We start from the raw sequence: 21,061 nt of genomic DNA, 5'->3' as shown, positions 1-21,061 counted from the left end.
TTCCAAAAGTTGCTTAGGAGGACAACACAGGAAGAAGCTGCTGCCTGATTAACACCAGAACAGGAACACAGACTTTTCTCCACCCCACCCCACCCTTCATCAAGTCATCTTGCAAACCAGAGGGGGGTGAGAAGAAGGAACTTCAGAGCAGCCTTGCAGGGATCAGCCAGAGGTCTGCCCAACCCAGCATCCCACAGTGGCCAACCTGATGTCACTAAGAAGTCCACAGAGAGGGCATGAAGCCAAGAGCACCCGCCAGCTGCTGTTCACCCCCCTCCCATTTTAACAGGTGTTCAGGGGTATACTGCCTTTGAACATGAGACATCCAGCAATAGCTTTCATGACTCACAGCCAGTGACAGATGAATTTGTTCCCAAACTGCAGCTCCTGAACCCACCAGTGGGTCATGATCAAATTTTTGCTGGGTTGCAAAACTGACAGGGCAGATCAGGCTATGTGCATCAAGGGTTAAATAAGCTACTGCTGCGGGGGGGGGGGAGAGAGCACTGCTGCCCAATCACTGTTATAGGCACACCCCATAGCATTTATAAATCAGCAGCCACTAAGACCACTAAAACATTTGAGAACCACTGGTCTAAGCCCCTTTCAGACAGACTTAAGCCGTTCCTGCCCAATGTTGCATATACACAACAGGGACCAAATGTGTATACCTGTGGGTTGGGCAGAAATGGGTTAAATTAACTGCTAACACCACATCTTGTGTCATCATATTCTATAAGTTTATATATAATTCCCAATTTACAGACACCCTGACTTAAGAACGGCTGTGCCGGCGCTATTATGCAGGCGCAGTCCATCCAGCAACAGCCGTCCATAAGTCAGGATGTCCATAAGTTCCACAGCCTGTTCTGGAACACTTGCCAATCCACTTCATTAGGGGACCCCATGCTCTAGGAGCGATGCTTTTCTGCTTCTGTGCATCCCATGATGATCCACCAAGTCAAACACACCTCAACAGCCATGCAACTCAGTCCAGCAGAAGCGTGACAGAACTCCTGGCTTTGCTTCCTACCTCCTAAAAATAAGGGGGGCGGGTGTCAAACAGCTGGTAGACCACCATATAGGGCTGATGGGCTGCAGTCAGTTTAATGAGTCACAGTTTAAAATAGTCCCTTCTCCATGCACAGTGGAAACAAAACAAATTATGCAGAAATTAGCAAAAACATGTAGTCTGGGTTAAAATTTCATAATTTACTCATATTGCGCAACCAAAAAATGCTATACTGTACAGGTGAATTATCTCAGTACAGAATTTGGCTCCCTCTCCTGGTTTTTTTTGGCCTCTGCAGTGCATGAACAATCTTCAATACCGTAGCACTCAAGGAGGGTGGATGTCACAATGGCTATACCAAGTCTCCATGGTTTACAAGCAGGCTGTATACCAGTGATCACAAATTCCAGGGGCGGGAGGCATCAGTGGAAGGGGGGATGTTATTGCTTTACTACGCTGAAGATACCAGGTTGGACAGCGTGGACAGAAGGATGCTCTGTATGGATGTTTGGTCTGTTCCTGCCAGTTTTTTGTATGTTCTTACAGGTAAGCCAAGAATAAACTGAAGCGCCCCCTTCTCTTTCAGCCACTTGAAACAGAAACACCCCAAGTTCTGAATGATGTCTGTCTATGTAAATGAATTGCAAATATAGCAGAACAAAGTGAGCTGTGTAGGACTTGGAATCAATTTTATTGGTCTGTATTTCCCTAGACAAATGCAAAAGGTCAGTAAAGAAGGTGGGATGGACTGCAAGTAATGGGGCCTTTTCTTTTCTAATGCATTTCTCATTGTTCCAACAAACTCTAATATTGCAGTGCCAGGTACTGAGTCTTTACCAAGAGGCTTTTGTTGAAACTGTTAGGTGAGAGACAAAATGGCCACAACAAAGAACTACAGTCAGCCACCTTCCCTCGCACAGCCACAAGGAGAGCATTGCAAACTGCAGGTGTACTGCTGGATCCCCTGAACCAAACTTTGATTCCTTGCAATGTCTCTTGGGAAGCAGTGTCTGTGTTAGCAGGAAAGCCTGGCCCTCTTTGTATTTCAGAAGACAGGGGAGATGGGAACCTAGTAAAAGCAGGCCCTGTGTTCCAAGAATGGACTTTCTCATGGCCCTTTGAAGCAGAACATCCATCGACCAAAAACAACCAGATATCAATTACAGTTGGCCCTGGTTATCCATGGAGGTTCCATTCTAGGAACCCCCACAGATAAGGAAACCTGCATGATTTCCATGATAAATGTTGAAATTTGAGCATCCCCCCCCCCAAGCTGTGCTCCCAACAGGTTCAGAGGCCCTTCTAAGACCCACAGGGGCCCCACATGAGTGCCTAAGACCTCTGCGGGCTTCAGAACGTCCATTTAGGCAAAAAAGAATACTTCTGGTTTTAAGGTAAAACTGGAAGTGAGGTTTTTATGCCATTGTGAGCCTTCCCAGAATGTAGAAACTGGAAGTAGCATTTGTTTTTGCCTAAACAACCATTCTGAAGCTTGCAGAGGCTGTGGGTGGTTGTGTGTGACCTCTGCGGGTCTCCGGGCCTGACCAATTACAGGCACAGCTCCAATTACGTTTGAAAGCTTGGGGGTGGGACAACTCAGTACCCATGGATGCTGAACCCATGGATAACACAGGCCACCTGTAAAATGAGTTTTGTGCCCCCTCTAAAGTGAGCAACTGGAGTGTTGATAGATAGTTACCCAGGTCAGAATGAACTTCTATTCTGATACTCTATAACAGCTAGAAATAATTGGGATGCCTCTTTCAATGAAATGACTATCCCCTTAAGCATGATTTCTGGAATTGATGACTCCTTGGATTACAGATACAGGTAGGTCAAACAAGTGCTGTTTTCCCCTTGTTAGTGGCATTTTAATTGAAGGTCCTCATTTTGATCTATTGTCAGCTTTGGCCTCCCGCTTCTTAAGTAGCCCCTATGACCCCTATCAAAGGGGTTACCCCTCCCAAGTGGAATCGCTTCACTTCCCAGTTGTCTGAAACTGAATGGACTCCGTCACTTCCTAGTCCCTTTTATTCTTATTGTGACTATTTGTAGGTATGTGCATGGTGACTGAAGACTACAAGGTCCTGAGACATGTATGCTTGGGGGTACATATAAATGAGCAAGGCATGTATCACCAAAGCATGTGCGTTAACAAAAGCCTGCAATCTATAACCCACGTACCTGTTGTCCTTCTGCACTGCAATTTTGTCTCCATCGGGTATTAGGCTCTTCTGCTCTGTCACTCCATAGCTCTCTCTGCATATCTATTTTTCACACCCCCAAAAGAAAACAAAGATCTCTTTATTTCGCTTCTCATCAACTTAGCTTAAAATGAATAGTAAACATGTAGATATATTTTAATAATTGCTCAATGAAAGGGCTTTGGAAGGTTAAAAAAAAAACATGAAAAAAGCAAATGCAGTCTTTTTAAAATTCACTATATAGTCCTGTGGGGGGGGGGGGGAGGTAATTTTTGCATAAGTTGAATGCATCCAAATAAGGGATCAGTCTGCACTCCCCTCAGATGCCCTAACAACAGACGAATTTGAATACACACCACAAAAATCAAGGAGTCAAATACAACCCAAATAGGACCATGCTGAGTTCAGAACCCTACAATGGACAAAACATATAAAGCAGGGGTGTCCAAAGTTTTTGGCAGGAGGGCCACATCGTCTCTCTAACACTGTGTCAGGGGCCGGGGGGGGGGGAGAATTAATTTACATTTAAAATTTGAATAAATTTACATATGTTTACATAAATGAATATATTAAAGATGAACTTATATGAATGAATGAAGGTCTTGCAATAGCTCAAGGCCTGTAAAAGGCCTTGCACAAAGCAAGGCTGGCTTTTCCTTTGCTGCCGCTACTGCATCACAGACGTGAAACAACAAGCAGTGGAGACAGCCCTCGTCCCATAGCTCATACAAGAGGTCAAACAGTCGCCCTCACGCTGTGTCGGGTCAGTGTGGGCTCCAACAAATCTCTGGAGGGCCAGAGGCTCATTGGAGACTGGGGGCTCCCTGAGGGCCGCATTGAGAGGCCTCAAGGGCTGCAAGTGGCCCCAGGGCTGGGGTTTGGGCACCCCTGATATAAAGTAATAGCAATGGTATCTTGGGGGTGGATGGGGGGGGAGTGATTTTTGACAGGAAACCAGCATGGAATTTAAAGGGATAAATATCCCTCCTGCCCCAACACCACAGTCCTATCCAGATCAGGCCCTGCACAGCTGCTGATTGAAATTAAAGGAAAACCCCAAGCTAGACAGCAATGAATTTTATATCACATCTTCCTTGCCCCTTCCCACCCCTTTCCAGGGCTCTAGAATGTTGCATTTACATGTTTTGCAACTACAATCTACAGTTTCTATAAAAGGAATAGTTGACGGGGGCACAAAATTCTCCCACACTGTGCACCCATGTTGAATTGCCCTCAACCCCACCCTGGATTTTGTGGATACAGTTGTTTCCATTTTGGTGCCACCCTGAATTTTGTGGCTTTAAAAGGAAATCCAGGGAAAATTTAAGCTAGCATGATTTCAAATAGAATCAACATGACTTCAATGTATAGCTAAAAACTCTCCCTGAAGTGTGCCAGTGATGAAGGCATTCGATGAACAGATCTGGGGCTTGGCCAAGACACACAACCTCAGGCTGCAATCCTAATCATGCTTTCCTGGGAGTAAGCCCCATTGAACTTACTAGGACTAACTTTTTAATAGGTACATATAGGATTGTACTGTCAGTTTGCCTAAACACAAACAAATCTCTCCTCCCAAGCCCCAAACATAGTAATTGGTCTTACTGTAAAATAGAGGCAGAATGCTTCTTCAACATCCTCCCCCGGGTAATCTAATAGCTGTTGAAGACTCCTACAAATGAAGCAAAGAAAAGATAGGACGAAGCGGGACAAAGAAATCAGCTGTCTGAGATATGATGTTTGCGCACTTAATAAAACCCCACCCTTGTCCTTCTATTAACACATTCTGGAAGCAAATCTGTGAAATAATTGAAGAAAAAAAGGGTTAGAGCAGGGGTGTCCAAAGTTTTTGGCAGGAGGGCCAAATCATCTTTCTGACACTGTCGGGGGGGGTGGGGAAAAAAGAATTAATTTACATTTAAAATTTGAATAAATTTACATAAATGACTATATTAAAGATGAACTTATATGAATGATTGAAGGTCTTGAAATAGCTCAAGGCCTGTAAAAGGCCTTGCACAAAGCAAGACTGGCCTTTCCTTTGCTGCCGCTACTACATCACAGAGTGAAACAGCAAGCAGTGGTGGAAGCCCTCATCCCACAGCTCATGCGAGAGGTCAAACAGTTGCCCTCACGCTGAGAGCAGATGCATCGGGCCAGTGTGGGCTCCAACAAATCTCCAGAGGGCCAGCGGCTCATTGGAGACTGGGGGCTCCTGAGGGTTGCATTGAGAGGCCTTGAGGGCCGCAAGTGGCCCCAGGGCCGGGGTTTGGGCACCCCTGGGTTAGAGTGTATGGGGTCATTTAAAAAAAAAATTCTCACAGTCATTGATGTGGAATTACTCTTTATTAACAACCACAAAATATATTGATTACTTCATAGTGGAAATGTTCAATAGCCCCACTATTCATGTGGTTGTATAAATGTATATACATACTTGGAAAATGAGGCATTCATTAGCAAGTGTGTATATTACCAGATGAAAAAGGAAGGGAAAAGAGAGAGAGAGAAAAAAAGAATTACACAGGGTTGTTGGGGAAAAAAAGGATGTCAGTTACATATACAGGCATGCACCGCTTAATGACCTTCTGGTTAATGACGAACCACATATATGACGGTGGTCAAAGCACAATAAAGGGGCTCTTAATGAGGCAGTCAGGTCTCCCATAGCCTGTAGCAGAGTGTGTGTTAATAAAGAGGCTCTTAATGCAGGCAATCAGTCTCCAGTAGACTGTGCATCAGAGTGTCTGGCAGAGAGTGTCTGTTTACACAACCAAGGCACTAGATGGAGCACTAGATGTCTGTTTACACAACCAAGGCACTAGATGTTTGCTTAACAACATAATCACACAACACCAGGGAGAGGAGAAGTATCTATGTTGTTAAGTGGCACACACCTGTAGTAAAATGCCACATGTTGGGATGGTGTTCAACTGTTCTAAGTTATTCTCTCTTTGATAAACATCATATACAATTGTACTGTTTGGTTGTGAGTTTGTTTTTATGGATATAGGAAAGGAAAAGAAAAGCCACCTCCTCAAAGCAAAGTTAATATCAGTTTGTAGCAACAGGTGTGCAGTCCAAACTTTGCTTTGGTGCATGCAAAGGATGGACAAATAGAATACGTACTCCTTTGCCTCTCTCAACAAGGCCATATCCTCCTTACGTCCACTTTCCCCCTCAAAATGCAACTGCAATCCTACCCCAATTATTCATACAAAACATACTGTGAAGGCTTCCTACCTCCCTTCCACAGGTGACAGCTCCTTCAGGTCTTCTAAGTCAGGCTTCACATTCAGGAGTTTCTTGTACAGAGCCAGTGGAAACTGGAGATCCACTACCGTGAAGTTGTATATAGCCAAGCCACAGATGATGCCAATGAGGTGGAACCAGTTGTGCTCTACAAAACACTTCAAACACACAATGGGAAAGAACTGTAAATGGAGGAGAGGACAGGCCAAGAGCTGGGAAGCTGCTAACCTCTGTCCCTCCCTCCCCAAAGCCTTAGACATTTACTCTCATGCTCAACAGGAACTCTAGTGCATGATTAAGCCAATGACTTACAGTATCGGAAAACCACAGCAGGTTTGATTCTGAATAGTAGGTGAACATTCCATAGATGGGATTCAGGAGCTCTTTCAGCAGCAGAAGGAAGAACTCCTTTGTGACTCCGCCAGCATCAACAGCCTCTTCACCATCAAAGATCACCTGCAACAATGCACAGAACCAACCATGGGAATTGTCCTAATGCATGCTAGGCAAGACTTGGTATGTTTGGCATTTGAAAGCCATATTTGCCCAGGCAGCTCTAGAACATCACCACTTGCCATCCTAAAGAGATACAACCCATGGCTGTTGAGTCATTTCTGCCCAGCCCACAGGTGTACACATGTGATCTCTGTTGCACATATGCAACGTTGGGCAGAAATGGCTTTTAAGGAGAGTGTAACTCAGGGCAACGTGATGCAAGCTTGCAAAACAAAAAAACATTTTACAGTAACAATCATTTTATCGACTTGAAGAGAACGTTGATGAGGATTTTATTCAGCACACACTGCTTCTCTTTGGATGCAGTTCTAACCAACTTTCCAGCACTGACCTAGCCACAGTGCAGCCCCAAGGTAAGGTAACAAACATGCCCTTACCTTGAGGAGTCCCCTTGACTGCCTCCCCACTGCAAGACACAGTGCACGCCATATTGGCATAGCTATGTCAATGCTGGAGAGTTGGTTAGGATTGCGCTCTTAGGCCACAATCCTAACCAACTTTCCAGCACTGACATAAGGGCAATGCAACTCTGAGGTCAGGAAACAAACATTGCCTTACCTTGAGGAGGTCTCCATGACTGCTCCCCAAATGGAGGATCCGCTCATGCCCCACTGGCACAGCTATGTCAGTGCTGGAAAGTTGGTTAGGACTGTGCCCTGTGGCTGCAACCCTAACCACATTTTCCTGAGAGTAAGCCCCATTGAACAAAATAGGACTTACTTCTAAGTAGACCTGGTTAGTGCCCTTAGGGCGCAATCCTAACCCGTGCTGGAGCAGGCAAGCCAAGAGGCTTGCACTGCATCCAACGTGGGATTGCAGCAAGCAGCGGCTCAGCCAGGGGCAAGGGGAAGCTCTTCCCCTTACCCCTGGGTAAGGGCTGTCGCCCCTATGGGTCTCCTTGGACCTGTGCCACCTCCAGAGGTGCCGCAAGTCCGACGAGAGCGGAGTGGCTTGACGGGGACGGCGGTTGGGATCCGGCATAACTGGGCGCGCGTGCCCAGCCCCCGGTCCTGCGCGCCCACCCCCAGGTCCCCCTCCACCCTCCCAGTAACACTCCCTCCTGCCCCTCCCCACCCCACCCCCACACCTACCTTTGCTGCTTGTGCCGCGTGCTCGCTTCTGCCTCCGTCCGCGCGTCAGCGTATCTGGATGCGCCGACGCAGCTCCCGCCTAAGGAGGCGCAAACGTGCTTTACGGCACTTTGCGACTCCTCCAGAGCACCTATACCGGCATAATTGCCGGTTAGGATTGCTCCCTTAGTCTTATTAGGTGTCCTTAGTCTAAGTGCCCTTAGTCTTATTAGGTTAAGGTTTCTGCTATAACTTTTTCCCTTTTATTTACTCATTTTACCACCTGCAGTCAGAAGTGGTACAGCCGAGACGAGCATGACAACCTCAATGAGAACTGACAGCCACACAGCTTATGAAACCCATCTGTGAGAGAGGAACCGCAGACCTTACCTTCAGAGGCTTTTTCAAGTCGATATCCGAGTGGATGCTCAACTCTCTCAAAGCATCCCCAACCAAGTTGCTTCGACGGACATGAAGGACAAGGAATGGACTTCGAGCTAGGAGGGGCTCCAGGGTAAGAAGCATGAAGACATTCTGCAAATTTGCTCCGCTGATGGCTACCTAGAACATATAAAATCAAGATGAAAGGGCAAGACCCGCTTGCCCCAGCACTTTTTCCTTTCTCTCTTCCCTAAAACCTCTCCCTACTGACGAGGAAAACTGTTCTGGTTGCCATAAGGGGGGGAAAAAAAAGGGTTGAATTACAAATTTAAATCAGGCAAAATCAAAAGTCAAGTACACAATACTTTACCCAGCCTGTAATTAGTTTGTGGAACACTTTGCCACAAGATGTAGTGATGGCATCCTGCCTGGATGCCTTTAAGAGGGGATTGAACAAATTTCTGGAGGAGAAGTTCATTATGGGTTACAAGTCATAGCAGGTATGTGCAAGCTCTTGGTTTCAGAGGCAGGCTGCCTCTGATTGCCAGATGCAGGGGAGGGCACCAGGCCACAGGTTGTGTCTGTTGTCTTGTGGGGCATTTGGTGGGCTACTGTGAGATACAGGAAGCTGGACTAGATGGGCCTTTGGCCTGATCCAGCAGGGCTATGCTTATGTTCTTAACAGTCCTTGAATGATTTAAATGAAGTATAGGTTTCCCCCTGCATCTGCGGATCCCATATCTGTGGTTTCAATTATCCATGGTTCAAAAATTCCTCCTGCCATCACATCTGCCTGTGACTGCAGCCCTCCTGTGACTCGCTAGTTCTTTGCTCTCTGCAAACACTAACAGGAAGCACTCAAGAGAAATGAGTTAGAGAGCTGAAAATAATGGGATGATTATCATACGAGTTCATAGAGCTTCGTGTTGTGAGTGTCAGCTCAGAGTTCTCCTTTTTCTTCCATTTGGATAAGGAGATGAAAAATCCCTTACACCCTGTGCATCTAGTGTTGTCCTTCTGTACATCTAGTGTTCATTCAAGTCAAACTATGCCTGCTCTCTTATATTTTAAAAGTGAGCCCATGCCAATTGCACTTCCAGTCTTAATTTGCAAATCGCGCTATTTCAAAAATGTGCAAATTAATACTGAGAAAACCAAGAGTTGCCAGTATTCTTTATACTAGTGCCATCTCGTGGAAAGTATGCACGCTTCACCCTTGCTCTAGCAGCAGCTCTTGCCAAACAAAATACAGAATTCTAGTCTCCTTCTTGCAAAATATATCATCCTGTGCTGCACCAACTCAGGGCCCAATCCTATTCGACTTTCCAGCACCAGTGCAGCTGCAATGCAGCCTGGAGGTAAGGGAACAAAGGTTCCCTTACCTTGAGGAGGCCTCTGTGACTGCCTCCCCACCAAAGGATGCAGAGCATGCCCCACTGGCACAGCTGCACCGGCCCTGGAAAATTGGATAGGATTGGGCCCTCAGTACAAATTCATTTTTAAAATGCCCATATAGCAATTAGCAAGAGGAAGTCTCAGTCATGTCAAGCCAATCACCAGCATGAACTGGAGCCAGACGACACATTATCTGGGAGATATGTGATTGCATCTCCCAACGCTTTAATTTTTAAAACAGAATGCAAATTCAGGGGGGCAAACACAGAATGAGGGAATGGAATGCCTCCACTTTTCAGTACCAGAGCTATCCTTTCATACTAAAATCCACTCCTCGGTTACCCCCAGGCTTTCTTCATTTCAGCAGCCTAATTTGGACAGGGAACCTTTTTCTTGTCATGTTTATGGGAGGCAGCCTGAAGTCAAAAATGCTTGATGATGTACACTACAGAATACAGGTCCAGCCTATTTATACATGGATTTTTTATACACATTTTACTCAACATAAATGGCCACAAATGGCCACTGCAAATGAGAAGGAACGTGCTGATCCCTGGAGAAGGGGAAAAATGCATCCCTTTAAAATCAGTTTAAAAAACTGAACAGTCCTTTAACAATAGCCTCCTTAATGAGAGGGGGGAGCTGGCTGACAATCCATCAATCCTTATCTCTCCAGTGGACCCCTCCCTTCCCCCTGAGAAAGAAAGGTGATCGCTTTGCATTGGTGAAGGGAGGGGCTGAGTGAAGCGCCTTGAGGAGGACTGATTGATGGATTGTCTTGTTAAAGACTCTTATCTTACATCACAAAGGTCAGCAAGGCTGTTTTTAAATCACTGGAGCAAAGAAACTTTGTTTTTTCAATGGATTTTCAATGGATTTTCAAAGGATTTGCTATAGTTTTTTTGCTTGGAAGGGAACCCAGGTGAATAATGAGGTTCAACCTGTAGTACCAGTGGATCCCAACCTATCTCTTGACTGCCCTGATCAAAACAAAGAGAGAGCTTTCAGCTATTCTACGCTCTGCTAGACTGCGCACATAACCACATCAGCATATGAATTAGGAGTAAGCATGACTTCCTTGCATAGGGGAAGGCAGCAGAGCAGGGAGGCAGAACAAGGGAGGCCCAGATACCTGCATCTGGAGTTCGGCATCCGTCTGCAGCATCTTGGTCTTGGCTTGTGCATCAAAGATGAATGGGTACGAGCACAGGGTCACGGTGTCCTGGAAAGGAAGAGCAGCTGGATTTAGTCGTGGCAGCCCAGGCTTCCAATGACTACTACTGGGGCAGAAGTCAGTGGAATTTTTACCTGCATGATAGCTGGTCTTACTTTCTGCAGAGGGAGGAGAAAAAGAGATGTGAGCTTTTGACCAAGGCATTATTATTACATTTTTATCCCACCCTTTCTTCAAAGTGTTTGGGAAGAGGGAGAGGTTACATGGTGTATGTTCCCTTAACCCTCCCCTACAACCCTGTGACACAGGTGACTCGCCCACGGTCCCCAGTAAACTTTGTCGGGATTACGATGAGATTCTCCCCAGTCTAAATCTGGGACTCTAATAGTTTCACATAGACCGTTTCAGCAGCTCTGTTTTTCAAGTTTTAGTGCACCCTCCTAACCAGCCTAGGATGGTTCTCGGTGAAGAAGTATCCCCATGCATTTAGTTAGCGCACAGTCCTGATGCAGAGTTCACTTGGCCTTATAGCTATGCCCCAGGTTATTCCTGCCCCTTCCCCTCCCTCGCCCCACAACACACACCCAGATGATGAAGTCTTTTACCATTCCAGCTTCATGCAAGAACCACATCAGGTAATCTTCCTGAATATCCACCAGGCTGGAAATCTCTGGGATATAAAACTTGTCATATTCTACATGTTTAACTTTCTGATTTACCTGATTTGAAAAAGAAAAAGAAAATGAATGGACTAGGAGAGGCAATGAAAAGTTCCTTCATACAGGACAGTGTCAAGCCCAGAAAAAAAAGACGGCTAAAAGAAAATCTGTAGCCAAAATGCTCACACTTTGCAACTTTAGAAACAGTGAAATTATGGCACCAAGAATACTACGTTTATAGCAGTGAGATTATGGGCCAAGACATCCCTAACCCATAAGGTTGGAATATGTGTAATAGTGAGTGGGGGAAGAAAATCTGATTATCCTGCCCTGTCCCCACAGGCCTCATCCTGCCTGTTGTTCATGCACTGGATTCCACACTTGCTAAGGAACCAAGAGACCAACATACATAGGTCTGAATCACACAATGTGCACACCACCTAACAGAGGTATGTAACTTGCCTGGTTTTCAGCCTAGACACTTTCTACACAGATATCCCCTGATACAAATGTAAAACTCAACATTCCAACAGCAGGTGGGAAGAGTGGTTGGCGTACCGCAGGGCACACCAGCATGACCAACATACCCCACTACATATACATTTTGAATTTCCACACGGGGCTACACAGACAGACAGACAGAATGAATTGTTTTCTTACTCTATGAAGTTTCTCCAGAAGTCTTAGTGCAGCTGTGATGTAACTACTATACAAGACAGGGATCAATAATGTTTTTCTTCCGGTCAGGAGATAAACCACCGCAGCTTTATAGAGATCCACCAACCTCAAGAAGTATTGCGGGCACACCTGAGACCACCAGTTATCTAGGTGGGATTAGGCAAAGCAAAGTGTTATTAGCTTCACTATCACTATAGTCTTACCAAAGGAAATATTAAGGGTTAAAGCAACAAACAAGAGATTGGGGGTGACCCTCATTCTATGGCAGTGACTAAAATCTCAGAGTCTTCAATGGAGTTTAGTTTGCACTCTGGGAAGAAAAAAAAAAACCATTCATACAGGTGCAGCTCAACCCTAGGCATGAATACATGGAAGTAAGTCCAAATAAATTCAGTAAAGCTAATTCCCGAGGAAGCGTGAATAGAACACAACTTTAGAAGTTGGGATCAAATCATTTCATGGCTAGATGAATGGAGGATAAACATGAGGACTGACATGTCTGTCTGCTCACCCCTCATAAACATGTTTATCCTCACCCCTCATGTCCTCATCCATGTGGATCCTCAATGGAGGATAAACATGAGGACTGAATAACTGTGAATAACTTGTTCCTCAAAAGTGAATAATTTTCCCTGAAACAATGTATTCCTTTAAAAAAAAGTCTAAGATAGTAAAGCAGCATTAAAAAAAAAAAAAAGTGACATCTCCTACCTAAGACTTTGCTGGGATTTCTGTCCAGGCGCAATATAGCCATTGCCAAGGGAAGTGTTAACGTCACATAGTATTTTGAGTCTTGAAATGGTGGGAATTCAGGGAGAATCAGATAGATCCTCATGGCTTCAACATCTGGTGGGGAACTGGGCAGCTGTGGAATCAGAAAGCTTTCAAAGCTCTTCAAGATCTGGGAAGGGGAAACGCAAAGGAAAAAAAGGATAAGGTAAGGACCATAGTCCCGGTTCAAGTGCTGAGCGGTCGTAGGCTTGTTTCAGCTAAGTTCTAAATTGCTCAATTCAATTTCCATCTTGGAAGTGACTACATGCAACCCTGGTCTTTCTGCTGATTGCCAGGGAAGCTCCAAAACAGACCTCATGCAGCTCTGGAATTCCAACTGGCCTCTCCAGGGTCTTCTCCCTGTGCTTCGAACTCCAATGAAATCCCTTCTGTGCTAATGTGTCTCCTGCATGCAGTTCAACACAGAGAGCAAACTGAAGAGCCTTCATGTGTGCTACTTTTGGAAAAATGCAAGATTTGGAACACTCACATATCTGTCAGAATCTCATGTCTTTAAAGCTTGGCCATTCCTTCCCTTGGGTGAACCGAGTTGTCAGCAGAAAGCTCATGCTTCAGCCTTCCCACACACACCAGTTTTTCCTTCATAACTCAGTCATTACTGGCTATTTTTCCAGACCTATGCACTTGTGATCATTAGACCATTCTCCTGCTCTCCAAAGCTTCTCCAGTGCAAATCACACTTTCCCAGCCCAAATATGTACAGGAATAGTTATGGGACACTCCCATCCACCGTCCACCTAAAATTCATGATCAGTTTATTATTTCCAAGTTTTCACTGAGAAGTCTTAGAAAAGTTTATGATCTTTCTGAACTTTTCCTGGCAAAGGCTGGTGTCAGGGCAGGCAATTACAAAACAATCCTCAATTTGGGAGATTTAGGGCTTTAGATATGCACTTGAAGTGGAATACTTAAGCAGGGGAAAAAAACTGTTTGATTTTGCAGAAGGTTAGTCCTCAAGTTTGGACCAAGAGTTTATTCCCACAAATGAATGAACTGTGCTCCTGAAACAACAATGACTACAAAATTTCTTCTTCAGATATGTGATTATGCAACCTAAGAAATCAACTCTTCCGAAAAGCCCTCAGGAAGCAAACGTTTATTCGAAAGGAATACCTCAAAGGTTTGTACCTGGTCAAGCAAGATGGAATGCTGCGATGTCATCAACTTATCAAACATCACTCTGGTGGAGTTGAAGTCAATCCCTGGAATTTTGGGACTCGTTTTAAAATGTTCATCTATTCTAAAACAAACAGAAATAAAGAAATTAAAAAAAATTAAAAAGAAATATAAGATGCCAGATGCACAATGCATTTACAAACAGCAACCCACAGATTATTTGGGCTTCTGAATATATATATACGCTATCCGTACAAATGTTTAGAGTAGCTCATACCAATTTCACATCAGGAATAAATGAACTTAGAAGAACTTCTAAGAACTTCTTCTCTTGGTTGGAGGAGAACTTCTCCAACCAAGAACCAAAGAACTCAGCTCATGCAAGAGGGTAGCACTACACAGGTCAGTGGCGTCAATAGGGTTCGCGTCACCTGGTGCAGGAAGCCAGCGTGTCACCCCCATAATGGACTTCCTCCCATGCAGTGGGCGGGACAATGCTCTGGGCGCTGCTCATGCTGATGCACCATAGCCTTGCACCCACTGGTTTTTTGGCTATAACTTTTGATAAAATAGAGGTACTTCAACATGGTTTGTTTCAATGTATTCTGCATGAAATTACACATCGATTAATATATAACAGGATGGTATTATTTGAAAATACTAAGATTTTAAAAATTTGGGCCAATACTAGTGTTACCCTCCTGTGTGCATCACCCAACGCAGCCTGCATCCCCCACCCCACACCCCCTAGCGACATCACTGATACAGGAAGAATTCTGGACCTCTTGTCCCTTTTCAGAACCCCCTTGAGTTCAAAAATAGTTTGCCACATAATACGGGGTGCAGGGGCAGGGTGGAAGACTGCAGGGTTGTTGTTTTTAAAAAGTCAAGAGTTAACCCCTGCTAAGTGGGCACAGAGGCACCTTTTACACTAGCAGAGGAAGAGCAACTCTCTCTCTTCACCTCACCATTGCATCTTTTCCAGTGGCTGTTGCTGGTGTCTCTTCAGCATCTCTTTTTAGAATGTGAGCCTTCTGGGGCCAGGGAACTATTTATTGATTTATTTTGCTACATAAACTGCTTTGTGAACCAGTTTTACTTGAAAAAAAACTGTATATATTTTGAATAACAGTCTCCTTGAACTCAGTCAACCAGTTTCATGGTTTTTGCATTTCACTTCCTCTTACCTATCTCTAGATTCACTATTTAAAGAAAGGTTTAAAATAGTCACTTTTTGATGTGGCTATAGAAACACTGCAACAGGAGGCTTCACTCCCGGGGATTGCAACAGCTGAACATCTCCACACCAGGGAGGAAGGATGCACCTCTGATAAACAACACAGGAACATTTCCAACTTGTTGGCAAAGCAGCAGTTTTACAACCACTGAATTCATTCGCTCTACATGTCATTGGAGCTGCAGCAACAAACTGATAAAGTCAATGAATATTTAACTATCTGACTTTCTCTCCACCATCCAATTAAAACTCTCTGAAAAATACGAGAGATTTTGAATTGGAACTGACAACCTTATGAAGTCCCACAGCCTGCAAGATTTAGACACTGCTACCTGTCTTACACCCACCTGATGCCAACTATTCAAATGCTTAGCTACCTTGTTGTACCAGGTAGGAGTTTAGGGCCACTGGACTAACAAAGTTCTTGGCTCAAGGTATCTCATTATAGGACCCATTTTCAAATATGGGGGAAAACCAAGACAGAGTACCACTTTCACAAAACTGTCCAGCAAGTATCATGGGAAGATCTGAACCCACAGATCCCAGGTTGAAGGCCAACCAGGAGATAACCTGTAAAGCACCGGTTCCTAACCTAGGGACTGTGGACCACAGGTGGTCTGTGAGACCTTGAGAAGTGGCCCACGAGGTCTCAGGAAAAAAAGATCACTTCCAGCCTCCCGCCAAGCAAGTGCTCCACCATGGACCACCAGAGAGGGCGCAGAACAGACTGTCCACAGCCACAGCCAGCACTGAAGCAACAGCTGTGGATGATCCATTCTCTGCCTTATTTGGCAGCCCATGGGTTTGTGCTCATACTTCCCACAGTTCACCAGTCAGGATGGAGAACAGATCCTGTGTGCATACGTCACAGATCTGGCTCTCACTGCTTCAACTCCAACTGGTGATCAGAGTTCAGTGGTTTGCAGTTGCTCTGTCAAGATTCACCAATGCAGAGACTTAGGAGCAAACGTTCTATGTTGATTTTCTTCTACAGTTTTAAGCCACTTACCTCTTTTCGAGGAAACTCCCATTCCAGCAGGCAGCTGAGGATAGAATCTGCACAACCTCACTACTTAGCACGATGGGGAAGACAGACAAAGAAAACACAAGTGAGGATAATTACAAACCCACATTATAATATTTTTCTTCACAGCATGGTAAAAGTAAGTCAGTACATAAACTGTGATTTATGCTATTCAGTATTGGCTGAAATCGTACAGGCAATTCTGCCTATACTGAGCTACGCAGCTTCTGATTCAGAATCAAATCCATTGAGGATGAATGCCATGCTGCTGCATGAGAAAAGGGAGCAGATCTTGAGATGCCATCACATCACAGCACACATCTGAATCAGGTATACAGAAGCCTATATTCTATGGATAAGATTAATTCAATTTATAAGGAGCCTTTTATAACAGAAGAAGCTCACAAGAAACGGTTGTGTTAAAAAAAACAACCCAACAACAAACAACATACTTCACTGAATTAGGGCTACTCCTTTCTGAAAGTTTTTGTCTCCATATGTCTATCGTATTATCATTAATCGAACAGGTGTAGTTGCTTCGATTTACGACCCGGAAATCATCAGCTGGCAGAGAATTCTGTAAGGAAGATGAAAATCTCAAGATTGGGAGGGGGGGAGAAATAAGGCACACAGCAAATAATCCCATCGTCCTGTCTTCCATTTCTCCCATAATGCTCTCTTTCCCAATAGGTAAAGATTCTCACCAGGTGGGCTGGAAGGGCTGCCAGGGGTTCCAGTGCTGTTTTTGCAACGTGTAAGGCAATTTCTCTTTACAGAAGCCGTTTGGCCCTAGCTACCCGCTATTCCCCCTTCCAAAAATAATGCCTCATGTGTTAATTATAATATTTGATGACATGCAGGGAGATCTACACGTTATTCTATGAACCATGCTCCTCAGGACCAGTCTAGCATGACCTCTCCTTCCCCCGCCTTGTGCACTTCCTCCTCTCCAAAGACCCATCCATGCCTTTGGTCCTTTCACTGGCCACAGAACTGCATGTTCAAACCAGGAAGTATTTGAACACTGGATTCTGAGTCTATTTGATACCCGGCCTTTCTTCAACAGAATTTACAGTGCTGTACCCAGGACTTCTCAGGCAGTCTCCCTCCCAGAGGATGATCAACCCCAAGTTGCTTCGTTTCAGTGAGGTGGCTTCATCATGTGCCTGCAATCCATAGCCCAGAGAAGTGCACAAGCCCAGTCATGGATCTAATCCTACATAGAGGAGAAGCAGGCAAGCAACAGCCCAATGCTTGTCCAGATGTCCAGTTCTCACCCCCAGCTTCCCGCCACTTACAAAGGGAATAACTTTACTGTACATTACCTCCATTTCAGAGCAAAGTACAAAGGTCTGGTCTCCTCCAGAGAAGATATGTTTAACAATGTAATATTTACAGACATCTGTCGAAGAAGATTACCAGTTAGCTAAAACTGAGCAATCACAAAATATCTACATCCAAGATAACAGGTACTGCTGCCGACAGCTTGAAGGGCTGGTAAATGTACACACACAAAACAATCTGTATAGAATCACCAGCAATCTCAGGCTTTTTTCCTCATGCTTCCAGCCCAACCCAGGCCTCCCTAGGTGTTTCCAACCCAGGTAAAATGTCTCCTTCCTACTCCCCCAAAGCCTTGGCCCTGTGCACCACTGCAGTCTTTCAAATATGACATTAAAATACCATTGGAGATCTGGCACAAGAAAAGCAACTCTGGATGGAAAATGTTTCTCAAAAGATGTTTTAACTATGCAGTATAAAGCCCTTGCATACCAACCTTTAGGTATGCAAGGGCTTTATGGTTTGAGATTATAAACCTGAGATTTGTCGTCCCCCCCCATAAGCATCCCTGAACATTCTCATTCCCTGAGAAGGGTCCCTCTCATTAGACACACGAGAAGGACCATTATCAGGGTATGGTCCCTTTCATTGGACACATGATCGTCCCTCTCACGTGGCAGAGGGAGGAAGAATAGAAGAGGGGGGGATTCATGAGGGAGAATCATCCCATTCATTGGACACATGAACTGGCAATAATAAAACTGCTAAATCTACAGATTACATAGGCCAACACACATTTTGCTTCCTTAAACATTACACCAATTCCTGGGTATATTTAGGGTGCTGATTCCAAAAAACGGCATCTGTTTTGCCCTGTTACGTCTAGTTTTGAAGACATGGCATAGTCTCTTTAGTGAATGGTTCAAGCAGCTTCCTCATGAGGAAGCCTACACCATAGTATAGCCTCATTAGTGAATGGTTCAAGCAGCTTCCTCATGAGGAAGCTGCCTGAACCATTCACTATTGAGGCTATACTATATCTCCAAAACTAGACGTGATAGGGCAAAACGGATGCCATTTTTGGAATCAGCACCCCAAATTCATATCAAACCACCATAAAGTTTGGGGAAAACTTTTCTGACCCTCAGTTTTGTAGGCCTGTGTTATCAATGGCATCGGATGAGGTAGACGAAAAGCTTCTTGCAAAGGAACAGACAACATCTGTTTTGGCTCTGGTAACCACCAGGTAAGCACCTCAAGATAAGGGTACTATTAAGGATTTCTCAACTTCAAATATACCTGACAATGACAACCTCAGACGGAGGGAAATACAATTTTAACAGCCCTTCCAATGAGATGGACCATTCTCAGAGAGGGTGCTCAAGAAAGCCCCTGTTCAAGAAAGTTTAGAGCAGTGGTTCCCAAACTAGTGGGTCACGACCCACCAGCCTGGGAAGCACTTAGCTCTGGCCTCCTAAGGGTTGGAGAGGGGGAAAGGCAGCAGCATGATCCCTAGGGTTGCACTGCTGCCAGGAAGAGAGATTTTTTTCTCCCTACCTTAGCAACTGTTAGCTTCCGGGGGGCGGGGGAGAGCTCTGCAGACACATCTGCGGGGCTCCCCAAGCTTCTGTAATACTAAAAAAAAAAACAACACTCGATTGAAAGCCACTTCCAGTTTTTGATCGAAAACAGAAAGTGGTTTTCAATAGATTTTTACTACAGAGGCATCTGTGGGCTCCCCTCACCCCGCACCAGAGGCTGGCAGTCAGTAAGGTAAGGTGAAAACTCCCTTCCACCACCACCACCACCACCCCGCATAATCCTGGGGATTCTGTTGCTGCCATAACCCCTCCCTTGCACATACTTACAGTATGTCCATATGTGCACACACACACACACACACTCCTCCATTGTAGGAGTTTGGGAAGCACTGGTTTAGAAGGTCAAAGCCTTAAAATCTCAAACCATAAAGCCCTTGCACACTTACCTTAACCACTTCATTTCCAAGTGGAAAGCCAAGAATGCAAGTCAGCCTCTATGGGTAAAAGGGGGAAACGACCACATCCAGGAAAAAAAAAATGCTAAATTTTCAAGCATTTTTCTACCAACATGGCAACTTCAGTTTTTAAAAATGAGAGCCATCTCCTCTTAACTATTCCTGACATTAAAGCGAGATGGTAAATCAATACATTCTAACAGCAACATCTCAAAAAACAGTGTGCGAACTGGCTCTGAATTCAGATCAGAACAGTGTATACAGACCCGTCACATCCCCAAGCCGTTTCCACCTGCTCCCACTACCCTAATTGTGAATGAACCAAAACTTCAAAATCGCCGAGCTACTGCCCGCTGGTGACACTTACCAGATGTACAGGAGAGTTTCTCATTGTGAGCTGCCCAATAGCCTTTTACCGCAGAAGGACATTGAAGATTGCAAGTTTGCCCAGTCCCCAGCTGGCCTTTGGTACCACAGCCAAATGCATAGATAATTCCTGAAGAAGGCACAAAGGCTAGAGTGTGCTGTCTGCAAACATACAAGAAGAGTGTTATAAAGTTTGCGAAAGGCCTAAAATGTAATTTTCTGTTCACGGTTGCTTAAGAAGCCTGCGATAATTAAATGTAACATTGGCAAGAAAAGGATTCAACAAATATCTCCTCCCTTTCCCAATCATTCTGCACTTACTCACTTATGAGATATCTAGCTTGCCCTTCCACCACTACAGGGGCAGCCAAGGTGGCTTACAGCAGATGCAAAAACATAAAAATAGACTGCCAAACTAAGATCAATATGTAAAAATAGAAGAAAAACATTATAAGTCATCCTTTATTTCTTTTTCTCCTCCTCTCCTATGCACATAAAGAGAAAGTATGCACTTCTCATTTCTTCATTGATGATTACTTCCTTTATACCATCAAGTCTTCAACATCTCCCCTTATGATTGGGGAGATATGCTTGGAACAGACCCAATGCGGGACTGTCGATCCCGCAATGTAAGCAGCGGGATCGGAGTTTTGTTTGGACCAGCCTGAAACACGAGAGCTCCTCCCCTGTGTGGGGGATTGAAGGAGAGCTGGGAGCTGGGCAGGCAAAGAGGGCTCTTAGGGCACCAGCACCCAGCGCTCTTCCTCCTTTGCACGTGGACACAGTACTGACACCCACCCGCCCGTCCCTAGAACAGTCTGAGTTTTACTGGTCGCCATTCGGGGCCAAGTAGGAATTTTTTGCTGCCTACCAGGATTGGCTGGTGGTGGGGAGTTTTTTTTGCCTAC

At 44.9% G+C, this 21,061-nt stretch overlaps 1 protein-coding gene across 5 annotated transcripts in view; it reads right to left on the bottom strand.

Annotated features, from left to right (window-relative positions):
• The window catches only part of LOC136655340 (probable E3 ubiquitin-protein ligase HERC3), a 73,736-nt gene that overhangs the window by 6,917 nt on the left and 45,758 nt on the right, over positions 1-21,061 (bottom strand). For 2 of the 5 annotated variants that reach the window (XM_066631706.1, XM_066631709.1), the window contains exons 8-22: positions 20,155-20,315; positions 17,836-17,912; positions 16,963-17,087; positions 16,496-16,558; positions 14,262-14,373; positions 13,053-13,242; positions 12,324-12,487; positions 11,589-11,723; positions 11,139-11,162; positions 10,963-11,052; positions 8,445-8,615; positions 6,781-6,924; positions 6,460-6,626; positions 4,822-4,888; positions 3,197-3,279 (exon numbers count right to left, since the gene is read on the bottom strand). In XM_066631706.1, the coding sequence (XP_066487803.1) occupies positions 3,197-3,279; positions 4,822-4,888; positions 6,460-6,626; positions 6,781-6,924; positions 8,445-8,615; positions 10,963-11,052; positions 11,139-11,162; positions 11,589-11,723; positions 12,324-12,487; positions 13,053-13,242; positions 14,262-14,373; positions 16,496-16,558; positions 16,963-17,087; positions 17,836-17,912; positions 20,155-20,315 (1,773 nt within the window). The remainder of the gene's footprint in view (positions 1-3,196; positions 3,280-4,821; positions 4,889-6,459; positions 6,627-6,780; positions 6,925-8,444; positions 8,616-10,962; positions 11,053-11,138; positions 11,163-11,588; positions 11,724-12,323; positions 12,488-13,052; positions 13,243-14,261; positions 14,374-16,495; positions 16,559-16,962; positions 17,088-17,835; positions 17,913-20,154; positions 20,316-21,061) is intronic. The other 3 variants (XM_066631710.1, XM_066631707.1, XM_066631708.1) reach the window with 3 other exon arrangements.

The sequence above is a fragment of the Tiliqua scincoides genome, chromosome 6, assembly GCF_035046505.1.
Source record: "Tiliqua scincoides isolate rTilSci1 chromosome 6, rTilSci1.hap2, whole genome shotgun sequence".
NCBI classification, from domain to species: domain Eukaryota; kingdom Metazoa; phylum Chordata; class Lepidosauria; order Squamata; family Scincidae; genus Tiliqua; species Tiliqua scincoides.
The sequence above is the reverse complement of the archived record's forward strand: the minus strand, read 5'-3'. Positions and strand labels throughout refer to the sequence as shown.